General features: G+C 39.6%; 1 protein-coding gene across 1 annotated transcript in view; it reads right to left on the reverse strand.

Moving 5' to 3' along the window:
* The window catches only part of zdhhc8b (zinc finger DHHC-type palmitoyltransferase 8b), a 136,103-nt gene extending 126,496 nt beyond the window's left edge, over positions 1-9,607 (reverse strand). The window contains exon 1 of the mRNA XM_061907104.1: positions 9,102-9,607. Coding sequence (XP_061763088.1) covers positions 9,102-9,205 — 104 coding nt within the window. The 5' untranslated portion in view covers positions 9,206-9,607. The remainder of the gene's footprint in view (positions 1-9,101) is intronic.
* Positions 9,608-12,995: the final 3,388 nt, after the last annotated feature.

Consider the following 12,995-nt stretch of genomic DNA (forward strand, 5'->3'; position numbering starts at 1 on the left):
TTAATTCATGCTTTTCATTCATATAACCATGTTGCAGACATATGATAATAGTGAAACTGTGATTAATTCATGCTTTTCATTCATATAACCATGTTGCAGACATATGATAATAGTGAAACTGTGATGAATTCATGCTTTTCATTCATCTAACCATGTTGCAGACATATGATAATAGTGAAACTGTGATTAATTCATGCTTTTCATTCATCTAACCATGTTCAGGACATATGATAATAGTGAAACTGTGATGAATTCATGCTTTTCATTCATCTAACCATGTTCAGGACATATGATAATAGTGAAACTGTGATGAATTCATGCTTTTCATTCATATAACCATGTTGCAGACATATGATAATAGTGAAACTGTGATTAATTCATGCTTTTCATTCATCTAACCATGTTGCAGACATATAATAGTAGTGATTCTGGAAAGAAACAACTTTAGCAAGAGTTGCACCAGAATCCCGTCATATGTGCAGATAAAGCTGGGACAGTATTATCAGGGCTAATCCGCGACTAAAAATTAAATGTATGGACAGCTTTTTCCTTCTCTTCACGCTGTGGTATTATAAAGAAATCTAATCCCTAATTAGTTTTAATTTAATCGGATTGTCAAACACAAACTGTTGAAGCCAAACACGGTAAAATAGCATGCTGTTACCTAAAGGTCAGAAAAATAAACTAGCCGTATGCTTGTATTATCTATATACTTTATCTATATACTTTGTTGTTAAGGCACCCGCCTGAACAACAAAGAGCCACCGCCTAAACTAAAGTCTTAAAAAAAAAATAATAATAATAATAAAATATATATATATATATAATTTATTTTTTTTTGTCCTGTAAATTAAGCATGATGAGTTGAGCATATGTCAGCATGTGGCCACATTTTTAAACGCTTATTGCAAACGCTTATTTACAGTAAGTCATTAATTTGACTTAGTCATTACTTTGTCTTAGTAAGTCAATATTTACTAAGTCAAAAATAATGACATACTTAGTATCTTAGGTAAGTAGAGTTGAGTTTATACCAAAAAGTTATATTTTGGTTTCATCAGATCACATGACATTCTCCCAATCCTCTGCTGTATCATCCATGTATCCATTTCGGTATAAACTCAACTCGTCGTGTTTGGAGGAAGAAGAATACTGAGTTGCATCCCAAGAACACCACACCTACTGTGAAGCATGGGGGTGGAAACATCATGCTTTGGGGCTGTTTTTCTGCTAAGGGGACAGGACGATTGATCCGTGTTAAGGAAAGAATGAATGGGGCCATGTATCGTGAGATTTTGAGCCAAAACCTCCTTCCATCAGTGAGAGCTTTGAATGCTTGACCAAATACTTATTTTCCACTATAATTTACAAATAAATTCTTTAAAATTCCTACAATGTGAATTCCTGGATTTTTTTTCTTCACATTCTGTCTCTCACAGTTGAAGTGTACCTATGATGAAAATTACAGACCTCTGTCATCATTTTATGTGGGAGAACTTGCACAATCGCTGGCTGACTAAATACTTTTTTGCCCTACTGTATATATATATATATATATATATGTAGGTGTGGGAAAAAAATCACGAGACTACATATTGCGCACTACCACGGTATCGAGCACTATTCTCTGGATAATCCAATCAAGACATATATATATATATATATATATATATATATATATATATATATATATATATATATATATATATATATATATATATATATATATATATATATGTGTGTGTGTATATACAGGTATATACAGTATTTAAATATATATGTATACATATATATATATATGTATATATATATGATATGTATATATATATATATATGATATATATATATATATATATATATATATATATATATATATATATATATATATATATATATATGCTCAGTAGAAGCATTTAAGTCTCACCTTAAAACTCATTTGTATACTCTAGCCTTTAAATAGACTCCCTTTTTAGACCAGTTGATCTGCCGTTTCTTTTCTTTTTCTTCTATGTCCCACTCTCCCTTGTGGAGGGGGTCCGGTCCGATCCGGTGGCCATGTACTGCTTGCCTGTGTATCGGCTGGGGACATCTCTGCGCTGCTGATCCGCCTCCGCTTGGGATGGTTTCCTGCTGGCTCCGCTGTGAACGGGACTCTCGCTGCTGTGTTGGATCCGCTTTGGACTGGACTCTCGCGACTGTGTTGGATCCATTATGGATTGAACTTTCACAGTATCATGTTGGACCCGCTCGACATCCATTGCTTTCCTCCTCTCCAAGGTTCTCATAGTCATCATTGTCACCGACGTCCCACTGGGTGTGAGTTAGCCTTATGTGGGCCTACCGAGGATGTCGTAGTGGTTTGTGCAGCCCTTTGAGACATTAGTGATTTAGGGCTATATAAGTAAACATTGATTGATTGATTGATATATATACTGTATATACACATACATACATATATGGATCTGTAAAGTTTTGTCTGTCATTTTTTTTTATTCTACATTGTAATTTAAATAAAGATTAGTATACAAAAAAGAAAACCATGGTAACAATAAGGCAAGCCAGAACATAACAGGAAGTGATGTTGTCTTTGCGCTTCGTGTCTGCCAGTACCGATTGTTTGCATTTATCTAAAGATAAAAATCACTTTAGTTTTCTTACAATTCGGTCTTAGACTTTTTGGATTTGTATTTTTATGACAAAGCAGATATTGTCTTGAATCACGAATGTGACACTTATTAAAGACGTGGCTAGTCTGGTGTAAGAGTAAAGGGAGTCTTATGTGTGTTTGACAATAGCGAGACGTGGCCTAGTTTGAACGTGTCACGCTCCCCGGGGAGTTCCATTATGCTCCGCTCAATCCTCTTGGCCTTTTACCGTAAAATGAAGGAGCAACCAAGTAAAGTCCAAATCTTTAAACCTTGAACCATCTGCTAGGGGATGAACCTTTGTGAGCACATGTGTGAGATCAATTTTTTTATCAGACAACAAAAAAAATGCTGCATTTTCAATGAAAATTTCAACGGTGGCACATTCTTGCCGAGTCAGCTTGCGAATGACGCCACGTGTCGGTGCCAGGGACTTTAAAATCTGCCATCCAATCTACCTGGTTGAGCGGCAAGTACCATATGTTGACTTCAGTCTACAGTGTTGACCTTAAAAAGTGCCCAAACAGCAGGGGGGTCACACTTGTACATCCAACTAACTCTTTTATCCAGCATACACAAAAGTGCCAAAACAGCTGGTGGACATATCATGCTGTTTTAGTGTGTTTCTAGACATCTAACTAATCTAACAGTGTTTACAGAATCTCCTCTCTGGTCAACAAAAGCACCTTGAAGATTCTAGCGGGAACTCTCATTCCACCCTTTTTCGATCACGCTTGCACCTCCTGGTACCCCAGCACCTCCAAAACCCTCAAATCTAGACTCCAAACATCCCAGAATAAACTAATCCGGTTACTTTTAGACCTCCACCCCAGATCACACCTCACTCCAACCCACTTTTCCAAAGTGGGCTGGCTCAGGGTGGAGGACAGAGTCAAACAACTTGCACTGAGCCTAGTCTATAAAATCCGCTACACCTCCCTGATACCGAAGTACATGTCAAACTACTTCCGCCATAACCACAACACCAGGGGGAGCTCCACAAACCACGTTAAACCCAGATTCCCATCTAACAAAGGTCTTAACTCATTCTCTTTCTATGCCACATCAATGCGGTTTAGCTCGGTTGGTAGAGTGGCCGTGCCAGCAACTTGAGGGTTGCAGGTTCGATTCCCGCTTCCGCCATCCTAGTCACTGCTGTTGTGTCCTTGGGCAAGACACTTTACCCACCTGCTCCCAGTGCCACCCACACTGGTTTGAATGTAACTTAGATATTGGGTTTCACTATGTAAAGTGCTTTGAGTCACTAGAGAAAAAGCGCTATATAAATATAATTCACTTCACTTCACTTCACAATGTGGAATGCACTCCCAACAGGTATAAAAGTAAGTGCATCTCTATCCTCCTTCGAAAGCGCTCTAAAACAACAACTACAGGCAACTTCAACCCTTTACTAACACCCTCCTCCATTCACATCCCATCTCTTGGATTGTAAATAACCTAATGTAAATAATCAAATGTATTTCTAATGTATATACTAGTTCTTATGCTATGTGAACTCACTATGTTCTCTGCTGGCTGTACATATCCTACTAAATAAGACCAATTGCATCTGTTGATGCAATTGTTGATGACTTAAGTACTGATATCAACCAAAGCCCCGGATTGTAAATAATGTAAATAATTCAATGCACATACTATGATGATTAACTTGTGTGATGACTGCATTATGCTGATAGTATATATTTGTACCATGAATTGATTAACGTGGACCCCGACTTAAACAAGTTGAACAACTTATTGGGGTGTTACCATTTAGTGGTCAGTTGTACGGAATATGTACTGTACTGTGCAATCTACTAATAAAAGTATCAATCAATCAAATCAATAAGTACACACTAATTTTTTGACTTAAGATTCAACACATTTCCGAGGAATAATATTTATCCCGAACATACAAAAGAACCAAAACAGCAGAGGGAATCGCGCTTGTTCCTATAAATCCGACTAACTCTTTAGGTCTTTGAGTCCACGCTGATGATCAGAATTTAGATTCAGAAAAAAACATATCCGGCACATTCAAATAGAAGCACCCCACACTGGAAGCAGTTCACTTTTTTTTCTAGCACACATATGTGTCATGCCCTGCGATGAGGTGGCGACTTGTCCTGGGTGTACCCCGCCTTCCGCCCGATTGTAGCTGAGATAGGCGCCAGCGCCCCCCGCGACCCCAAAAGGGAATAAGCGGTAGAAAATGGATGGATGGATGGACATATGTGTCATGATCCGTAGTCTGGATCATGTTTAGTTTAGTTATTTTCTGTTAGTTTGGACTCCCTTTGTTGTTTGTGTACCTTTTTGTGAGTCAGTTTGGTCACCATGGCAACATATTAATTTCACCTGCTGAGGGTTCCGGACGCACACCTGTTTTTGTTAATTACTTCCTTATTTAAGCCTGCCTTGTCCCGTCAGTCGGTCTTGGTCCCTTGTTTGCGGTATGCAACTGTTTCGTTGGTAATTCTAGATTTCTTGTTACCTGATCCTGTGCTAGTGTTAGCATTAGCTTCTGTGCTTTCGCCACGCGTTTCTTTTCGTCTGTTTTTGTACCAGTGTTTTGTTATTAAATCATTCTTACCTTTTAGTTGTTGTCCGGAGTGTCTATGTTTGCGTTGGAGGAACGATCCCGCATTAAAATGCGACCCCCACGTGACAATATGCAGTCTATGATGTAGATCCCTTCTGTGGCTTCTATGTTTTCTACTACATTGGTAAGAGAACAAACTCTAGTATGCTGCACCACCATTAGAGACATGGATGATACAGCAGAGGATTGGGAGAATGTCATGTGGTCAGATGAAACCAAAATAGAACTTTTTGGTATAAACTCAACTCGTGGTGTTTGGAGGAAGAAGAATACTGAGTTGCATCCCAAGAACACTACACCTACTGTGAAGCATGGGGGTGGAAACATCATGCTTTGGGGCTGTTTTTCTGCTAAGGGGACAGGACCATTGATCCGTGTGAAGGAAAGAATGAATGGGGCCATGTATCGTGAGATTTTGAGCCAAAACCTCCTTCCATCAGTGAGAGCTTTGAATGGTTGACCAAATACTTATTTTCCATCATAATTTACAAATAAATTCTTTAAAATTCCTACAATGTGAATATCTGCATTTGTTTTTCACATTCTGTCTCTCACACTTGAAGTGTACCTATGATGAAAATTACAGACCTCTGTCATCATTTTAAGTGGGAGAACTTGCACAATCGGTGACTGACTAAATACTTTTTTGCCCCACTGTATTGTTCTAATGCAGGGGTCGGGAACCTTTTTGGCTGAGAGAGCCATTAAAGCCAAATATTTTAAAATGTATTTCCGTGAGAGCCATAGAATAGTTTTTTTAATACTGAATATAACTAAATGCCTGTATTTTTTTTAGTAAGACCAACATTTTTAGACTATTGTAGGTCTCTTATTATTTTTAATTAACATTGTTATTCTGAAGCTAACCAATAATAAATAAAATACTTCTTACCATGAATGCAACTTCTTGAACAGGTGTGGTAGAAAATGGATATTTTGACACTGTGATTACCAACGTAATTAGGTTGGTAGGTATTGTTATTGTCCAAGAACAACAAAACTTTGTTAATTGACTGATTGATTTGATTAGACCAGGGGTGCCCACACTTTTTCTGCAGGCGAACTACTTTTCAATTGACCAACTCGAGGGGATCTACCTCATTTATATATATATTTTATATTTATTTATTTATGAAAGAGACATTTTTGTAAACAAGTTAAATGTGTTTAATGATAATACAAGCATGTGTAACACATATAGATGTCTTTCTTTCACGAAGACAAGAATATAAGTGGGTGTATTACCTGATTCTGATGACTTGCATTGATTGGAATCAGACAGTAATGATGATAACGCCCACATTTTCAAATGGAGGAGAAAAAAAGTTGTCCTTTCTGTACAATACCACATGAAAGTGGTTGGTTTTTGGCATCTAATTCATCCAGCTTCCATACACTTTACAAGAAAAACATTGGCGGCAAATTCCGTAGCTTGCTTGATTGACATTCACGGCACCCGAGGGTCTTGTGAGATGACGCTGGCTGCTGCCAGTTCATTATTATGAAAAAATGACAGAGAGGAAGGCGAGAAACACTTTTTATTTCAACAGACTCTCGCGCCGTCCCTTCCGTCAAAACTCTAAAGGCCGACTGCACATTTCCTATCTTCACAATAAAAGCCCTGCTTCATGCTGCCTGCGCTAACAAAATAAGAGTCTCGGAAAGCTGGCGTGCACAAGTGATGTGCACGCCAGCTTTCTGAGGGATCGCTTGTGCACGCCAGTTTTCCGAGACTCTGTATTTAGTTAGCGCAGGCAGCATGAAGCAGGGCTTTTATTGTGAAGATAGGAAATGTGCAGTCGGCCTTTAGAGTTTTGACGGAAGGTACGGCGCGAGAGTCTGTTGAAATAAAAAGTGTTTCTGGCCTTCCTCTCGGTCATATTTTCATAATAATGATCTTGCAGCAGCCAGCGTCATCTCACAAGACCCTCCGGTACCGTGAATGTCATTTAAGTGACGTCTTGGTGAAGATTGATGATCACTCGTTTTTAGGTCTATTTTTCTTAAAAGCCTGGCTCGAGATCGACTGACACACCCCCCGCGGTCGACTGGTAGCTCGCGATCGACGTAATGGGCACCCCTGGATTAGACAAACAAACAGTGTTCGGTTCACAGAACAGCTATGGGAAAAAAAACTATAGAGCAAAGCATATATACGTATCACAACATACAACTCCAGACTTGCAACATAGGGGAGGGAGCGGGGGCTACGGTGGCGGGCTGCTGCTCATCAGGCACTGCCCAGCCGCCCATCACCCCTCAGGGATTCGCGTAAAGGGCGCTGGATAAATGTTTCATTACTTATCGTGTTAAGCCAGGGGTGCCCATTACGTCGATCGCGAGCTACCAGTCGACCGCGGGGGGTGTGTCAGTCCATCTCCAGCCAGGCTTTTAAAAAAAATAGACCTAAAAACGAGTGATCATCAATCTTCACCAAGACGTCACTTAAATGACATTCACGGTACCGGAGGGTCTTGTGAGATGACGCTGGCTGCTGCAAGATCATTATTATGAAAATATGACCGAGAGGAAGGCGACAAACACTTTTTATTTCAACAGACTCTCGCGCCGTACCTTCCGTCAAAACTCTAAAGGCCGACTGCACATTTCCTATCTTCACAATAAAAGCCCTGCTTCATGCTGCCTGCGCTAACTAAATACAGAGTCTCGGAAAACTGGCGTGCACAAGCGATCCCTCAGAAAGCTGGCGTGCACATCACTTGTGCACGCCAGCTTTCCGAGACTCTTATTTTGTTAGCGCAGGCAGCATGAAGCAGGGCTTTTATTGTGAAGATAGGAAATGTGCAGTCGGCCTTTAGAGTTTTGACGGAAGGGACGGCGCCAAAGTCTGTTGAAATAAAAAGTGTTTCTCGCCTTCCTCTCTGTCATTTTTTCATAATAATGAACTGGCAGCAGCCAGCGTCATCTCACAAGACCCTCGGGTGCCGTGAATGTCAATCAAGCAAGCTACGGAATTTGCCGCCAATGTTTTTCTTGTAAAGTGTATGGAAGCTGGATGAATTAGATGCCAAAAAGCAACCACTTTCATGTGGTATTGTACAGAAAGGACAACTTTTTTTCTCCTCCATTTGAAAATGTGGGCGTTATCATCATTACTGTCTGATTCCAATCAATGCGAGTCATCAGAATCAGGTAATACACCAACTTATATTCTTGTCTTTGTGAAAGAAAGACATCTATATGTGTTACACATGCTTGTATTATCATTAAACACATTTAACTTGTTTACAAAAATGTCTCTTTCATAAATAAATAAATATAAATGATATATATAAATGAGGTAGATCCCCTCGAGTTGGTCAATTGAAAAGTAGCTCGCCTGCAGAAAAAGTGTGGGCACCCCTGTGTTAAGCTAAGATTTTTCTTGAGAGCCAGATGCAGTCATCAAAAGAGCCACATCTGGCTCGAGAGCCATAGGTTCCATACCCCTGTTCTAATGCAACCTGAACAAGAGGAGTGTGCAGATCGGGGCTGACTCTGGGTGATGATGGGGTGTCCCTCACTAACAAGGGTGATGCCGAGATGTCATCATCCTGCAAAATTATGTCTCCGAAACCTGTTGGCTTCATCTGAGTCTCCGAATAAACACATCTAACAGGGTTGGGGTTGATATGATTTTCCACACACTCTATGGTTATCACAACACTTTTGAAAAAACTAGCAGCTTTAGTGAGTTTGCAAGGCCTAACCGAGCATGGAGCTCCTTGCAACTTGCAACTTTGTCACTAAATGCTCCGTGGGCGTGGGTCTTTTTGCAAAAAAAAAACCCCACCTCGGAGCCGCATTGATCCCGCATGCACGAATAAGAAGAGGGAGAAAAATGTGCAACTTACGTGAAAACGAAAAATAAAGTGGTGGATCCCACCAGGAGTGTGGCGGCTGTGGACACGGGGATGTATTTGCTGGCTTTAAATCTCTTTCCGGCGCTGGTGGGCATTCTGTAATGTCCACATTCCTCAATTGGTTATCCCGCTTGGAACTGCATGGGAGAAAAAATAAGAAGAAGAAAAAAAAAAAAAAAAGAAGATCCGATGTGGGCTTTTTGGAGCAAAATGTTTCAAGTGCAATCCGTGCAGAGATCCTGCGAGGCAGAGACGAGCTCTCTGCGGTGGAAGCCTGGAAATCCCACCCTTGCAATCCAGCCCATCGATGACGTCACCGGACCGCTAGAAAAGGTGGAGCCTGCATTGCAATTTTTTTTTTTTTTCTTAAATTCACTAATTATATCCACTATCATACATTCTAGTAGAGATCGTCACATTGCGGACATTGTTTGCACGTTTCTTGTTAAATCGTGCAGGAAAACAGGCGGACATACTTGCCAACCTTGAGACCTCCGATTTCGGGAGGTGGGGGGTGGGGGGCGTGGTTAGGGGCGTGGTTAAGAGGGGGAGGAGTATATTTATATCCATCCATCCATCCATTTCTACCGCTTATTCCCTTTCGGGGTCGCGGGGGGCGCTGGCGCCTATCTCAGCTACAATCGGGCGGAAGGCGGGGTACACCCTGGACAAGTCGCCACCTCATCGCAGGGCCAACACAGATAGACAGACAACATTCACACTCACATTCACACACTAGGGCCAATTTAGTGTTGCCAATCAACCTATCCCCAGGTGCATGTCTTTGGAAGTGGGAGGGGCCTATCCCCAGGTGCATGTCTTTGGAGGTGGGAGGAAGGGAACCCACGCATTCACGGATTATTCATATATTATATATATAATACATTATATATATTATATTATTTATTATTATCATTGTTTATTTTGAACGAACTGTGGTGCTGAATTTCCCCCAGGAATCAATAAAGTACATTCTATTCTATTCTATTCTATATTTACCGCTAGATTCACCAAGTCAAGTATTTCATATATATATATATATATATATATATATATATATATATATATATATATATATATATATATATATATATATATATATATATATATATATATATATGTGTGTGTGGGAAAAATCACAAGACTACTTCATCTCTACAGAACTGTTTCATGAGGGGTTCCCTCAATCATCAGGAGATTTTAATGGAAGCATTCACATACAATGGTTGATATAGGGCACAGAGTGGGTGGGTACAGGCAGGCGTAGGGTGTGGTGATTGGCTCATGTGTTACCTAGGAGGTGTTTCCGTCTATTGAAATGATTTCACTGCGCTTGTTGAGGGATGACAGGTCTGGATGATATATAATAAACAGTTTCTCTTTTAAGCATAGGTTGCATCTTTTATTACCACTGTTGTAAGGTGTGCTGGATGCAAGAATTTGCCATGTTATTAAATATTCAACATTATTGTCTTTGAGGTTCCAAATGTGCTTGCTGAGTTCTGTAGAATTCCGCAAAGTCTGGTTTCTAAAGGAGGCCTTGTGATTATTCCATCTGGTTTTAAACGCTCCTTAATACTACGTACGTGTCGGATGTGCTAATGTCCTTGCGTGTTACCTTTGCTAAATATATATATATTTATATATACCGTATTTCCTTAAATTGCCGCCGGGGCGCTAATTAATTTAAAACCTCTTCTCACCCCTGCGCTTACCAAAGGAAAGCGGTAAAAGTAAGCATGCGCTAATTATTTTAAAACTTCTTCTCACTCCTGCACTTACCAAAGGCATGCAGTAAAAATTTGAGTGTGATGTAAGCCTGGACCTTAAATCCTACTGAATAGCTCTTAATCTTCTTCCCTTTATGCGATTTCAAATTACCGGTATTGAAATTAGCCTCCTCCATTTTGAAAATGATGACAGGGGAAGTGTCACTCGTGACGTCACGAGTTTGACCAGGCGGTAGTACTAAGCATACGCTAATTATTTTGCCAAGCGAGTTTGACCCGGCAGTAATTCAAGGCAGGCGCATACTATATACCCTGCGGCAATTCAAGGAAATACGGTATACATATACATATATATATATATAAAATAAATACTTGAATTTCAGTGTTCATTTATTTACACATTTACACATACATAACACTCATCTACTCATTGTTGAGTTAAGGGTTGAATTGTCCATCCTTGTATTCCTAACCATATGCATGTACAGTAGATGGCAGTATTGTCCTGTTTAAGAGTGTCACAACATTGCTGTTTATGGCAGACGAACTGCTTTACGGTAGACGAAAACGGACTGCTGTTGTTGTGTGTTGTTACTGCGCTGGGAGGACGTTAATGAAACTGCCTAACAATAAACCCACATAAAAAACCAAGAACTCGCCCTCGATCATTCTACAGTTATAACGTCATTGGGCAGACACGCTCTTTATACACGTCACTCAGGTCTGCATGGAGCTGGAGGGGGCGTGGCCTCCAGCTGCGCCTGAATTTCGGGAGATTTTCGGGAGAGGCGCTGAATTTCGGGAGTCTCCCGGAAAATCCGGGAGGGTTAGCAAGTATGCACGCGGACGGTGTTTATTCCTCATTCCAGCTTATTTCAAACAGCAAAAAACGATCAATTTAATAGTGCTAACTGTAGTACAGGGGTGTCCAAAGTGCGGCCCGGGGGCCATTTACGGCCCGCAGCTAATGGTTTACTGGCCCGCCACACATTATGCAAAAATTGCAAAATTGATAGTATTGCAAAAATAAAAAATAAACATTTAAAAAAAGTGGAATGAGGTGAAATCTAATGAGAAAAATTGGCAATGTTGACACAAAGCTGCCATGCAGGCAGTTTTTTTTAGTTCCTTTTGTCTTTATTTAATTTTTTTTCCATTGCTCGGGAAAAAAAGGACCAAAACATCTCTGTTATAATGAATTATTACTTAGAAATGATCACTTTAAAATGTTTTATGTGGAAAAAAATATTGCATATGTTGTGTGGTTGCCATATAAAAACATAAAAGTTTTGACAGAAGAGCATAAAACAAACAAAATAATAATTCAAATTAAAAACTGACAGATATAATGGAAAGTTGATCTTGAAATGTAAGTGTTAAAAGTAAAAAAAAAACTAATAAAAGTGTATCACTTTATGAGTGGGGAACCTTTCGGATCTCAAATATATTTAGTCGGATTTTATTTAACTTTTCACTGTGATTACTCAAAAATATTAAATAATTAAAATCAATGGTGTCGTGCATTATTGATCTTTGAGGGCTTTAATACCTAAATAAAGGAACTCTCCTGAAGGGATCAATATAAAGTACTAACTATCTATCTATCTATCTATCTATCTATCTATCTATCCATCTATCCATCTAAATACTGCATATTTCAGTTTTACTATAAAAAACAAAGTTTTATTTGACAGAAAAGGCATAAAACCTTATTTGTTTTACTTTATATCAACCTCAAGTTGATATAGAGATTTACTGTAAGCATTAAATAAAAAATAATGATAATAATTTGACTTATTTTTAACATTTTAATGACTGAGACCCTCTCTGCTCCCCAGGAGCCCCAAGGATTAAAAAAAAAAAATCATATATTTTGTTATGGTTTGAAAATGAAACATATCAAAATGGCCCCAGCATGCTTAAATTTTTCCATGTGCGGCACTCTGTGGAAAAAGTTTGGACACCCCTGCTGTAATACGTACGGCAGTGGTCACCAACACGGGGCCCGCGGGCACCAGGTCGCCCGTAAGGACCAGATGAGTCGCCCACTGGCCTGTTCTAGGAATAGCTCAAATAGCAGCACTTACCAGTGAGCTGCCTCAAATTTTTAAATTGTATTTATTTACTAGCAAGCTGGTCTCACTTTGCTCGACAT

This window comes from Nerophis ophidion, linkage group LG07, assembly GCF_033978795.1.
Source record: "Nerophis ophidion isolate RoL-2023_Sa linkage group LG07, RoL_Noph_v1.0, whole genome shotgun sequence".
Lineage (NCBI taxonomy): Eukaryota > Metazoa > Chordata > Actinopteri > Syngnathiformes > Syngnathidae > Nerophis > Nerophis ophidion.